General features: G+C 34.2%; 1 protein-coding gene across 1 annotated transcript in view; it reads left to right on the top strand.

The window, feature by feature from the left end:
- Window positions 1–5,149: 5,149 nt before the first annotated feature.
- The window catches only part of LOC144451816 (allatostatin-A receptor-like), a 17,612-nt gene continuing 7,391 nt past the window's right edge, over window positions 5,150–15,370 (top strand). Inside the window, exon 1 of the mRNA XM_078142719.1 lies at window positions 5,150–5,339. Coding sequence (XP_077998845.1) covers window positions 5,150–5,339 — 190 coding nt within the window. The remainder of the gene's footprint in view (window positions 5,340–15,370) is intronic.

Raw genomic sequence — 15,370 nt, 5'->3', positions numbered from 1 at the left:
TATAATTTCTATTTTTAAAATTAAGTGAAAGTTATCTAATATATGATAAACGCTTGTTTCTTTACCAAGCTACTTGGCTTCAATTGTTTACTTTCCAACTGATGATCAACATGGTTACCTCTTTTTGTTTTCTCTCCACTTTAAATTATCTGTATATGTTTAAAAATATTGTGTCTCATGAGTGAAAAACCAAGACATCTTCATTTCTCCTGTATTACTTTTTGTAATAGTTGGGTACCTTTTGTTCTTGTAAGGTTAAAATTAAAGTGGTTTTAATATATTGTTTATATAAACTTCTTTCTGTGTTTTCTTTGCACCTGTATGAAGTTTGAAACAACAATTGTAATAGGTGGCTTACTTGAAATATACTTGTTTACTTTTAATATGGAGTTCTTATTTTACTGTCTGTCAATATCTGTAACAATTATTTGTCAAAATAAACAACGTTATTATCCATATTGTTGCTATACTTGTATATATTGTGTTAAAGTTTGTCATGTCGGTTTCGGACTAGATTAGTTAGCAGACAACTTTATTTCGATCTCTTTCCCATTTATATATATTATATATATATAAATATGTAATTATTCATATTCTCTTAACTGGCTTGTATTATTACTATCTGAGAATAAAGTCATATTATAATCAATTTATAATTCATAATTAAAGAATCTAGTCACCCTCATATACTTTATCATTCTGTCCCAATATGATCACACGCCATTGGTAGCTGTCAACCTCTGACCCTACATATACAATGCCATCACATGATTGCATGCCAGTGGTTCTTATTGACCTCATTGGTTGCTATTAACCTCTGACCCTACAAAGCCCGCATCACATGATTGCACAACATGACTTCTGACCCTTCATACCATCGCATAATTACAAGCAATTGGTTGCTGCATAGACCCTCCACCAGTCGACATCCTCACTGTTGCACTACATGAACGAGCCCTTAATCTTGCCTTCAAGGCAAAACAGTTTGAATAATGTCAATAGCTTAAAATACAAACAAAGAACATGTAGATTCACCAAATCACTCTCATCACGTTCACATGCTTTGATATTTCAATTACTTGTCTAAAAGAATACATATTGTTATTGAGACGTTTTCTTTTCTGAAAACAGTCCTGAATGACATTGGAAGAAATAAAACCAAATTAGTTCAATTACGGCCAGTCAGGGTTTTCTTTTCTTTTCGCCAAGCAGCAAAACATGCGTGATCACCATCAGATATAATTATACAAACACATGCAGTAATCATGAATTGTTTTAAAGGTTAAAAGAAAGGAGTTGAATGCTAAAGTCAGAGAACGATACCTGGTTGACAGCAGGCTGTATCCATCGTAGTTATCAAATCATCAGGTGTCGACACGGCCCATTTACATCACATTGTCGTAAATCAACCATTCACCCCTTGGAGGCAACGTTCACTCACATATTGGTATGCAACTCATCTGGGTAAGGGTAAACCCGGGTTACTTCCGTACGGTCATCATAATCCATTGTACCTGGAAAATCTGAATTTAATGTTCTGAATTAGATGTATGTTCATGTTCAGTCAAAATGTATGTCTGTCTGCCTGTCTGTCTGTCTGTCTAGTATCCATCCATCCCTTAATCCACCCATCCAATTATGGAAATCTGTTATCTTTAGAACATTGAGTAAGTTATTAAGTCTCAGAAAGTCTAACCTTGTCCAAAATCAATAGTTTTCGATTTTGATTTTGAAAGGTAAATCTTTTATTGTATAATACTATTTACTATATAATCTATGTCGGCAGAGACGTGCTTGACGTCATGGTTACCCATACTTTTTTTTAAAATCTAAGACGGTTGTAAAATATAGATTAGCTAAATCTGATAGCAACATCAAGGAAATTCACAGCAATTATTTGCAGGCTTCTGTTACAGTTTACGTTTGGTGCAATAAGTATACTACTACAACATTATGTGACATTAGGATAGATTGGTTCTTTATCCTTCTAACCTTAACACCCGTTTTGATGAAGTGATATTGATGAAAACGTTCAGCGGACGTTACATCTTAGAGAACTGGTTTACCTAAGTTTTTTTTACCCCTCTAAGACTATAAATATCACTGCAAATCGTATCACCTTGCCTCGTGGTGGCGATATTAGTTGGTATAATTTGGACTTAAAGAATATGCTTTGATTCATACGTACATTACTCTGTTACACTATTTCACATTGCAACAATAACTTTTTAGAAATTTATATCAGTGCTATTTTAGTTATTTGCAGTTTTCCTCGCACACTGAACTTTGTTTTTGCGATGGTGATACAAGCTGGAGGCCCAAATGACAGGTGCATTTGCAGGATATGTAATGACACCCTCTAGTGTTGAGATATAAAATGAGTGTTTTTGAACTAAATTCGATACCTCACTATAACACGAAATGGTTTTATAATTGATCCAAGTCAAGTCTATCTATCTGTCTGTCTGTCTGTCTGTCTGTCTGTCTGTCTGTCTGTCTGTCTGTCTGTCTGTCTGTATGTATGTATGTATGTATGTATGTATGTATGTATTATGTATGTATGTATGTATGTATGTATGTCTGTATGTATGTATGTCTGTCTGTCTGTCTGTCTGTCTGTCTGTCTGTCTGTATGTATGTATGTATGTATGTATGTATGTATGTGTGTGTGTGTGTGTGTATGTATGTGTATGTATGTATGTCTGTCTTTCTGTGGATAAAATATCTCAAAACTTACTGCGTCAATTCTAACGAAACTTGCAACACATCTTTCTATGGACATGCCTAGTTTTGGCACGATTAAACTGTGTATTTATATAGAGACAAATTTATTCATGTGTTCCTAAACTGACACTTCTCGGAAATTACTCCAACACCTATGAAACGCTGACGTGAAAAAGCATGTTTCTAGGGTAATCTCTTTTTTTTTTTTACAAAAACTTATATATCTAGTACAATGTACTAATATAACTAGGAAATTTAACCAAAATTACAATGACACTGTTTCGAAATTATTGCTTGAGCACGCAAAATACAAAGGCACACACTGAAAAACACATGCCCCCACGCACACAGACATACAGACAGAGACAGACACACACACACAGACAGGCAGACAGACAGACAGACAGACATACAGACAGACAGACAGATAGATAGACAGACAGACAGAAAGACGGACAGACAGACAGACAGACACATACACACTGACACAGACAGACAGACAGACAGACAGACAGACAGACAGACAGACAGATAGATAGATAGATAGATAGATAGATAGATAGATAGATAGATAGATAGATAGATAGATAGATAGATAGATAGATAGATAGATAGATAGACACACACACACACATCGTCAAATGCTTCGTGGAGTTCCTTACAAGAGCAAAATAGAAGCTATTTTACATTACTATTCATGACATAAAAGGAGAACTAATCATACACATATGTTATTATCATCGCATTCCCACTGAATGGGAACATCATGATTTTTATTGAAAACGACAGCGTTTTTAAATCATATTCACTCCTTTGACCAATGTCGAAGGCAACTATATGGCCTGTGTGCCCATGATGTAAGCTTGTATTCCCTATGTATCCAGGACGATATACACAAGCCGCTGAACTCAAAACCTGCGTAGTCTACAATTGAAATTGAAATGTAAAGCCTTTATTGCAAGAGTAACATGAGCTGGAAATCCGCTTCACTGCTGAAAGAACTCGAAGCTACCACCTCGTTATTTCTTTGCAAAAACTAACATTAATTGGTCGACTACTGCATCAACCTGTAACTCTTTAATGTTGATATTTATCAAAGTTGCTAAAGAGACTGCGCTATTCAACATCAGCAGAAAGGCTTGCTGTGTGGTAAGACGTCTGGCGTTCAGATCCTACACAAAACGTTGAATGTTATTCAAACTGCTTTTTATGTAATGGATGGTATTTACACTACGTTAAAGAAACATGGTCAAAACTTGATAATCTCGAGTAACTATAAAAATGTTCATTAGAAAACATATACACGTACACACATACCTACATATATACTCACAAACAAACAAACAAACAAACAAGCAAACAAACGAACAAAAAATCATGTATGTATGTATGTATGCATGTATGCATGCATGTATGTATGTATGTATGTATGTATGTATGTATGTATGTATGTATGTATGTATGTATGTATGCATGCATGCATGTATGTATTCATTTATTTATTTATTCATTCATTCATTCATTGATGCATTTTTTTTAAATTGTGAACGTTGACAAACACTTCTTCGTCGTTGAAGAAACTACTAAAGTCTGTGTCCCTGGTAGATCAAACTGAAAAAGCCTCGGTTGAAACGTCAATAAACTCGGATATTTACAGAGATCGATATATTCTTCATCATAAACTATATACTACATTCTTCACTGCTACATGAGCTTCCGCCACTCATTGAAGAGTAACGTTGGTATTTTAAAGAGCTATAGTTGTAGATGCACGCAATACACCATTTTAATTATATTTCTTGGAATTAATAGAAAGTTAGGACTGACGTAAGTCCTTCCCCGTCAATTCATTGTTCGCGTGGATATAATTACTTTGCCCATCTTTTGACACAACACACCCACCTTTAGTTGTACCACAGAATAGTTTGATATTGTCGTATCAACCAATAAGAACATGAGGAAATTTAGTTACCTTGACATGTGTATATTGCTATTCCGATTTACATTTTATTTTGTCATCGTTGGGTGAAAAAATGTTGGTTACTAGCAACCTTCTATATGAATGATATCAATTATCATAATGATTAACAGTGGTATTTGTTTGGTAGGAGTGTCTTTATCATCGGAGTCTTTATTAATGAACGCGCTGCTTCGTGTACATAAGTGGCAAATATTCAACAGATATCATCAGTAACCTTACAGATATTTAGACAACGTACATCATAGCAACAACAACCGCGGGATGGACAACGCAAGCGTTTCTCTTACAACACCATCATTGCTTGAAAATATCACCCGAACGATAAGTATACACCCTCCGCAGTCTACAAACACAACGAATTCTTCGGTTTCGATATGCGATCGTAATGTTACTAGTTGGTTACCAGCGAACACCACTAACAACTGCACCGACTGCAAATGTTTAATGACAGTGAACGAGACCGAAAGTTATGGAATTAATCCTGAACTAGAAGAAGGACATCGTTTTGAAGTTCCCTTCCTTGTCAACATATGCATCATTGGCTTCATAGGTAACCTGTTGGTATGTATGGTGTACTCGCAGAGGAGATACAGACGCAGTAATGCCTCCATCTACGTACTGAATTTAGCTGCAGGTAATCAATAATTGCTACCTCTAACATTCTTGAAGTCGATTTATCATCTTTATGCCAGCCTGTAATACATACATCCTCACGTACAATTTTCTCACTAATTAATATTAGTGTACTAGATCTAAGATATCTCAATAATATAATTGGATAGCAAAAGAGTTGCAGATAACGCTACGCTTTTAAAGAATAACTTAAGTATAACCTAAAATGTTGTTTTGCGTTTCGAGTGTACATATTAAACCACTCCCAAGTTGCCAAATTAAATTCTTAGTCCGACGGCATTGATATTTTGATTGAGTTACATGCACATAGGACCACCATTTTTACTTTCTGTTGATTGTTGGTTCATTTTCAAAATCTATGCAATAATTTCAACTAAATTGATGACCTATAACCCTCTTCCCAATTTCGATAATATTTCGAATGTACGAACCAAAAATATAAGTGCGTTTGAGCTCTTAATTGACCATTATAACTAGAGATTCCGAAAAAAGAAAGAAAAAAGTATGGATTTGATGTGAAGCAAAGTTGCATATTATGGATGTATACTGCATATATACATATTTAGAAAAATATCCTGCATTAGGAGATCTTTTAAATGTCTATATCAAGGATTTTCCATCCTTGGATTAATTCTTAATTAGTTAGAAGTTCTTTATATGCAAACACAACACCTTATAAACCTTGTTTTACCACCCGTAGTGCAAACAATTAAATACACATATTTTAATTATTTATCTTCTTGCGGCTGTTTATCATTAATATAATTCCTTTTGTATTCATAAAGCCAGCGATCAATAACACAATTTCCTTTTTTTGTTCTGTGTGTTGGGTTGGCTGCTAGTGTTCTCTTTCTGTCATTAACATAAACCACAGTTACTTGTCTGTGCATAAACATGGCGAGAACATAGGGACACGTTTTCGTAGGAAAATATCGTACGAATCCTGCTGCTACAAATGTATCAATCTCTATACTCTAGTAGAAATATTAATATTTTCTCCTTACAGGTAGGAATGTATGGTCAAAAGGTTGTTATATTTAGTCTGTAGACCTGGAAAACAATAATCTATGAAATATTACACGCCCCTATGGGCAAGAATGGCAGAATAAACGTTCATTTGTTTGTCTGTAGCAAAATACTACATATTTTTGAAAAGTTTAATAGTCACAATAAAGCACAGTAAAACTTCATCAGCTCAATATCTTCTCTCCGTTTGCTGTGCAAGATGGTACTCATGAATTACACCCATTTTACTCATCGGACTTTACGTTTGACTTAACGATATACATACTTCAACTCTAGACTAACAATAGCAGACACAACAAACACAGCAGGGTCCTTTACCCAATCACGTCAAAACGCAGTTAGCATAGTTATTCTCTCTCAGCGAAGTAGAAACAGGCTTCTAATGAAAACATTACAGTGACTTGATAATTCTAATGGCTTCCATTGCTTATTTTCTAACTGATAATCAACAGGTCAACTTGAATACTTCTACATCCCCACCCATATAATTGTTTCTTTTGCATTAGAAGTTGTCGGGGGTGTGTAAAAATGTCATGTTACATGAGCGAAACACTAAGACGAAGTCATTTGTAAGCGAAGCCATCCTATGTATTCACTGAATCGGAGATGTTACAAACAAGTTTAGAAGACCTAGATAAAACGCTTAGGGCAATAGTAGTTCGGTAAATTGGTATTCAAAGCAGAAATAAACTACAACATGCTTAAAGGACAGAAATTTACAATGATTACTAATTGGTCATCATATGCATTTTGTTATTAATTCAACTTTAATTCGTACGATTTCCAGACAAAATAATTACATTGAACTGAGACGATTTTGGTTATAAACGGCCCTTTGACAAGATTCGATGCATTTTATCCTTTTCATAATTGAAGATTTATTATGCATGTAGCTGAAAAAGAAGATTATCGTAAAGCATTTTTTTAAATTAATCTGATACTCAAGTAAATGACATCTTCAAATACGCTACATTCTTCTATCAATGGTATGTTACACGTTTAAACTTCCCTACCAGACTCCTTTTACAAGTAACATAAAAAATATAATCAATTTTGGTTAATTCACATGGTTACTTTTTGCATTCATACAGTCATTTGAATATTCCTTCGGTAATTTTTCTTGCTAATCAAGACACCTTTCGTGATAGAAAAGAGCTTTTGGCCACGTGTTTATACTTTTGACCAAATATTTCACATTTGAATATGTCAAATATGTATGCAGATACTAAAAAGTGTCCATTTAGTCTTGGAATATGGTATCTCTGTAAACCTAAACATCCTGTGACGTCAGTATTGGCCCTGTTAGATTGAATGGGGCCTATAAATACATATCTCAGTGAATTGAGAATGTGCACTGTGGACATTAATGTAAATGCTAACACATGTTGTTAGTTTTATATAACCTAAATATGTGGTTCACACTTTGTGGTACGTAACCGTCTGTTCCTCCAATTCTCGTTCTATTTACTGCTATTGACAGTTTTGCTAACACATGCAGTGCTTGTTCAGAAATAAAGTTAGATTTTCACGCAAGGTTTGACGAGATATATAGTGACGTCATACTGTAACGGAATCAAACATAGACACATCAAAAGCAATCCTATTCATGTAAGGTTTCCATTTGATGTGATATTTGTATAAGGAATGTTTTGGATAAATGGGAAAAACGACGCTGTGATTATCTTTAGTTTGTCATTGAAATGTTTCTTAAGGCTTCCTTTACCTTATAACTCGTTTCGTTTTCCACTTTTGTTGCAATGTTGAATACATGCATAGGGCAAATGTTATCACTATGAAAACTATATTTGTGTACTCTATAAGGTCAAACGCCAACGGAGTCACCAGCCAGACTGGCAATGCTTTGAAATCTGTGAGCAATAACGATAGAATAGTGTAAGATCTATATAACAAAGAATGCACTGTCATATAAATGATTTTCTTTGGTTCCCCAGAAATCCTAAAATGGCAAATATGGATTGGAAATGGGTATTTATTTAATGTCGCTACCTATCACAAGAACTTTTAGTGTTATCCAATCTCAAATATATAACAAAACGAAAACATAGACCAAGTTCGTACTTGTAGCTCAATGAATTGCAAACAAAACACGAAAGAAGTGTGAACATTTTATTTACGAATTACTATAAACCATTTACAGTGTTTTTTTCGCAATTTATTGAATTATTTCAAACACAGACTTAGGTTATGTCAATTCACATTAACTACAATAGCATAGCGAATTATTTTATAAATCAAAAATCAAAAAAAAACAAACCAATTTCTCATTTGTATGGCCTTTTAATGGAAACCATTGTTTTATTTGCTATAATGGTCTAGAGAACCCTGGGAAAAACGTCTGATAACTTGGAATTGGAAAACATAACGATGCTTGAAATACTCACGGCCTTTACTACATTGAACACAAGAAAAATATTTTACTCATTGTCGGCCCCTTTACGGCAGCGTCAGAGACGCACTTTTGAAAAAAATATGCTCTTGCTTGCAAAAAAGATTTTATGGTTGTCGTGTTATTTCTTAGGGTGTTTTCCCTTTCATGAAACAAATTATTACACCATTGATACCCAAAGTTTAGAAAATGCATAACATCTACAACGTAGAGTTTTGAAATACATTACACATATTGTAAAATGAAATAAAAATTTGAAATAAATTCCTGTGCTGAATACAGTCAGGGTAATTTTAGGAGAAGTAAATCGAGATATGATGCATTTAATTCTGGATATTCTTACACATAGGTCGTGTACACACATTGTTTACTTCTTTGCATAGGATTAGTATGCTGATTCTATCAAGGTCAAGGTCAAGGTCAAGGTCAAAGACAGATGCAATCAGCTTACAACTTACCAGTCCAGTCTACAATCAAACTGTTGAAAATTCAAATCAAATTTAAGTTCTGTAATACTTCACACTTTGAGCTCTTATTCAATGGATTTGGATTAATATTAATCATACCCGGACTCATCATACCGATAACATGATGGGAAAGGTCATTAACAATGTAGGACTATTACTTTCAACTATGCCAAAAGGTCAAGGGTCAAGGCTTTGTCAATCGAATTGACACCAGTTTTTATAGTAGACGTAGTTGAACATGAGTATTGCAAGAATTAAATATAATCTTCAGGTTTCATCGGCATGAATAGAGAATCAGCAAAATACGGTTATAATTGCATCGACTATCCTTGGTTGGTTAATTCCACAAGTGGGTCCATTTTCGGCAATAGTATAATCTTCTTGAAGTTTATTAAACTCGCAAGGTTTTCCTGGAGATTACATTCATTAAGTGTGCCTCACGAACGATTGCGCCGAAAAGCATTTGCTCGTCCTTATATTTTACTTCTTCGTTCTCAACTTATCTAAAACTCCTCCGTTACACGCTAGCTAATTAGCGACTGCTCAAGGCATACACAATTCCCACTGCTTAACAACTGATGGTAACTATGCATTCACACGAACTCCCCAAGACTTAATATGCTGAAGGCTGTTTAAACCCATAGCGTTATTGATTCAGGGACGCCTTGAGCATCCAGGTCGGGGTTAGAAACATGATTGGCAGTGATGGAAGATAAACCCATACAAAAATAGAAACGAATCTTTCATACTATCATGCTAACTCTGACGTCAGTTGGTATCAATTTACGAACGAAAATTCAGATATTCTATTGCATTTTGACAAAAGCATGCCAAGGGGTGAGACTTGTCGAAGATTCAGACCTTTTCAAAGTTTAGTAGCTTGTTAATTCTTCTAAATATTCTAACTCTCTTCACTTGTTATGTTTTTCTTCTGAATATTCTTTCTCTGTTACCTTTTTCATTGTGCACTGGTTCTTGCTAAAGAGAATTATTCACGGCGTAATTTCACTTTGTAAATATGTCATCATTTCTTTTGATCGATAAAAAATTACATGGCTATTAGAAAACAGTCATGTCCGCTTTGTTAGGATGAAAAAGTCGCTCCTTCATCTCTTAGAAAAGATGTCATATTATGTGATGCCATCAACTTGAAAGAACTGTTCTATTTTGGGTGCTTGGATCGATAAAAAGTGTTCAGTTATTTGAAAGCAATCATACTGCTTTGTTATGGTAGGAAAGAGGAAAAGACTCACGATCATCGCCTTTCAAAGTAATTTGTCGCTTAATGTGGCATGTTTTCCATCACAAAGAATGAAAGCACATATAATTGCATCAGTAGTAAATATAAAACCTTACTCTTTTGGAATAACTTGTTTTATCGATATATCCTAAAACTCAAAATACGGTGTTTATTTCTTGGACTTGGTCATCAAAAGGTTTCTTAAAGGCAATGTTTTCAATCCCAGGTTTTCGCATAAGTGTTATATTATTGGAAGAGCCATAAGGATGACATTAACCATTCTTTTGTTCAAGACAATCATTTTGCATATTACTGCCAAATAACTGTATTTCACGCCTGAAGTTTAGTCATTTGAGTCTAATCAGATATGGGCCTTTAAATAAATGAAATAGTGCACCAAATTTTGTAACAACGTTAACGGTCATGTATAGCTATAACGAAGGAAAAATACATTTACAATTGTAAGGGTTTTTTTTCGTTTCAACGTTGCCAAAGTGTAGTTATGACAGCAGACTCTGTGCAGTACAGTAAGTATCAACATATTGTCAACAAGACCATCATGTAACTATTTGAACGACCTAGCATTAACCCTGCTTTTATAAAAAAAAAAAGAGTTTAGTATTCCAGAGATAATCTCTTCCAAATTATCTAAATAGTGTTCCACAGTAAAGTAGTATGTCCTTGAAGATTCTAGCGATTCTTTGTACACCGTAAAAATAATTGAGACTTATCGGGGGAATATTAGAACCAATGGAGATAACATAGTTCAGTATTCCAATTACGGATGAAAACGAAGTAGACCAACCCTGCCACAAACAGAAAATCGTCAATGGAGATAAAAATATTAGAAAACGGCACCAAAGTAAGTCTTTGTAAAGTCCCAAATAATTTAGCAAATGACATCCATGTTCGAAGCACTTAAAGATGATGTTGCACTATGTCTTGACTTTTAAGTAATCTTTACTTCCTTTGGTACCTCAATTCCTGTTGTAGGACCAAAATGATTTGATACAAGACGGTATTTATTTTTGCCATGGTAACATCCAATCTTGTACAGATTGTCTATTTCAATGTATGTCAGTATGTCTATAAAGTATATTTTATCACATTGAAATTAAAACTTCAATAGGATGATAGTTATATTTCATAAAACACCATGTCCTAGAGTCTCCGTCGAGCTCCTAAACCACGTCAGCATGCATGTGATTGATTGATTGATTGAAGGTATTGGGGGGCAAGTTTAATTGCATAAAACGTATGCACACAGTGCAGTGAAAGGGAGTATTTTCTATTCTGTATTGACTGAAGAGACGTACCCACGTAGACAGGAAATATATGACAGATAGTTTGACAGGCTGCTCGAATCAACAGTTATCTTCATTCCTTTCTCCGTTGCTATGGTACTTTTTAGCACGACTTTCACTCTTTATAATGAACTGTACATTTTATTTAAGACACCGTGTTTTGTGCTTTGCTTACAAATACCTTTCATGACTTTTTGTATGATTTATTTTATATTTACTGTTTCTTTTCACAACTGCATGTGACAGGCATTTAAATGACCCTTTAAGTGTTATCTTCTATTATCTACGGACAATCAGAACATAATTGAAAGCTGTGTAAAGACGTGGGGGTGGTTTTGGCAGGCGTTTCTATAGCACATCATTGACATTGGTACAGATTCGTATCATTTTATACGTTTCTAGTTTTGAGGGAAAACAAACTTGCAGACCATTATGACAAATTCTGACTTACGAAATAGTTTATGTTCGAGTTGTCCTAGAAAGTGATCGTACTGTCTGAGAAAATTATCAATTTTGTTGGTTACTTATCAAAAAGTCAGAAAGAATGGGATTCGAGGCATATAACTCAAGCAATTATTTTTTTAATTCAATGTTGACCTTTTGACCTCGCCCCTAACATTGTTTTATTCATTTTAATTATACTTATGTGGCCTATGCTGTCAAAAACTTCAGGTAACAATTTTCAAGTTTGTCTTTGGAACGAAAGCACACACAGTATATGGCCTTTCTAACGTATTCAATTTGTGAAAAATGAATTGTGAAACTGTTTACAGTGGCACAAAATGTGATTAAACTCTCAATGAGATATAGAGTGTTTTGTGGCAGCCATGTTCTCACTCTAGTTACCTTTGATAGATTAATTACCTTGAGAGAAACCACATAACAGCAATTGAAACAGTGTACACTACATGTATACTTGATAGAGATACAATATAAACGATTGTGACATTCAGTGAAATCGCTTTACCTGGGTGTTACGGCTGGTACAATATTGCATGATTTTTACGCTGTTGGAATGAAATACAGCAGTCACAGGAAACTGTCGATGTCATAGAATTTGAAATAAAAAAGCATTACCATATAAATGGAATACCGTAATCAAATGTATTGAATTAAGTATAATGGAACACACATACACCAAGAATGTGGACCCAGTAATGTCAAAAGCAATAGAAGGATTTCATATTGAAGACATGATAAGTGAGCCGTAAACAACAGGTTTGCACAAAGGGAGGGCTTACAGATTTATTATACACCTTGTGAGGGATGCAAACAATAATTATATGTTACATTTACAAAAAGAAGACGCAGCATGTACCTTATCATTTACATCTAAAATTGCATCTAACATCAGCATAGTATGTTGGTTGATATTGTCCAGCATGTTGTATTTTTAATTCTAAAGATTAAGACTTTTCCAAACACTCCATTTTTTTGTAGTTTGTAATTAGTACAATGTACATGGATGGACTAGACTTTTTGTCCCAAAGAGGGACAGAGCATGTGTGCTCTGTAATATCTGTCTGTCTGTCTGTCTGTCTGTCTGTCTGTCTGTCTGTCTGTCTGTCTGTCTGTCTGTCTGTCTGTATGTGTGTATGTCGCTGTTTATCTGTCTATCTATCTCTCTGTGTCTGTCTGTTTGTCTATCTATCTGTCTGTCTGTCTGTCTATCTGTCTGTCTGTCTGTCTATCTATCTGTCTGTCTGTCTGTCTGTCTGTCTGTATGTCTGTCTATATGACTGTCCATCTATCTATCTATCTATCTGTCTGTTTATCCGTCTGTCCGTCTGTCTGTCTATCTGTCTGTCTGTCTGTCTGTCTGTCTGTCTGTCTGTCTGTCTGTCTGTCTGTCTGTACTGTCTGTACTGTCTGTCAATCTATGTATTCATCCATGAGAGAGACAAAGAGGTAGACAGAAGTAGAGAAAGATAAAGAGAATCTTGACAGCGTTTGAACGGTAGATACTTTTGCTCCAATCACACTGATTTGACTCTGGAAATAATAAGGCTTCATGTCATTCTTTTAATCTCATTCCCCGCTAGTCATGCATCACTTTCAATGCTATGCTACGAATCTCATAACAACTGGAGATTTCCATTAGAGGCATGAATCAATTTCAATGCCATGCTACGAATCTCACAACTGGAGATTCCCATTAAAGTCACGCGGCAAAATCTCACAACTGGAGATTCCCATGATAAATCTGGAATCTTCATAATACAAAGAATTTGCTAAGAGGCTAGGATTGACAATGAATTTGTAACTAGCCTTGAAAAGATATCACATCTATCAATCACTTATTCCTTATCTACTCTCAAAAGACTATTTACCAGAAAAAGTTTTTCCCATACAGTTGTATAATTTTTCAAGTAGTAATGACGCAGATCCTTATCTTTCTAGACAATTATGCAGTTGATCATCTCCCATCTGAGGCTTCGTATCATTACAGTAAGTTATCTCAATATGTACCGATCAATGCATAGTTTTCTTAAAACGTAGATCGTATTATTGTATAATGGAACATAATATTGAATTTTCTTTGCATCATTTAATCGTTGAAAGAATGAATTGTCTATTACATTTTTTTCAAAATCATCGAAATACCTTAACCTTCAAGGAATAAAGAGATGCCGCAGTTTCCCGCTGATCAAAACATAGTCTTATTATATATCAACATATCAAAGACTAAGATATTCTTTAAGTGAGATGCATGTCTTCCCGCTATTCAAATTCTAGATAATATCTTATCAGTTTATTGAATAATATTCTTTTCTCATCTTACCACACCGACTTCTAGAGGAGCTGTCATCCCTTCAAATGTTTAAACTCTATGACTTCTCTGTATATTTGATATCTTTTTAAGTAAGATATCAATAAACGCAAAGGAATACTAAATATTTTATATCTATTTTCATTTCTGAAACTCTTTGATAATTCATAGTTTTCAGACTAAATGCACTTCCACTCCCAGACTTACATAGGCAGATCTTATTTCTTCGAATATAAAACATAAATCGTTTGCCTGTCAAATAAATTAATAATATATAATTGAATATTGCTATCAATACTGAAGTGATACAATATAGCATATATATATATATATATATATATATATATATATATATATATATATATATATATATATATATATATATATACAGGACTCATTCCATCCTAGCAAAGCAATACGTTCTATTTTAAGAAACTAACATAAAATATTACTTCTCCCTATACTGATCAGTGATAAATGAGATACAACAAGTCACTGGTTAATTAACAATCTGTGATCTGATTACTGAAATAATATATTCCTATATTCCAGTGTTACCAATTTTACTAAAAATACAGAGGATTTTTTAAAATGGCGGTGAAATATTAAGAGCACTTGATAATAAATCAATTACATGTAAGTCTCTCTGTTGTGACTGCATGTTTTAGATGACGTGTACGTCTTTACCATCAATGCATGTTCTAAAATATCAGAAATTTAAGTAGCGTGTACAGTTTCTTATTGTTTTCTGTGTGGTTCAATCAAACAGAGTCAATGAACAGTAACATGAAACGGGCAGTAAATCATTTGCATATGTT

The sequence above is a fragment of the Glandiceps talaboti genome, chromosome 21 (genome assembly GCF_964340395.1).
Source record: "Glandiceps talaboti chromosome 21, keGlaTala1.1, whole genome shotgun sequence".
NCBI lineage: Eukaryota > Metazoa > Hemichordata > Enteropneusta > Spengelidae > Glandiceps > Glandiceps talaboti.
The sequence above is the reverse complement of the archived record's forward strand: the minus strand, read 5'-3'. Positions and strand labels throughout refer to the sequence as shown.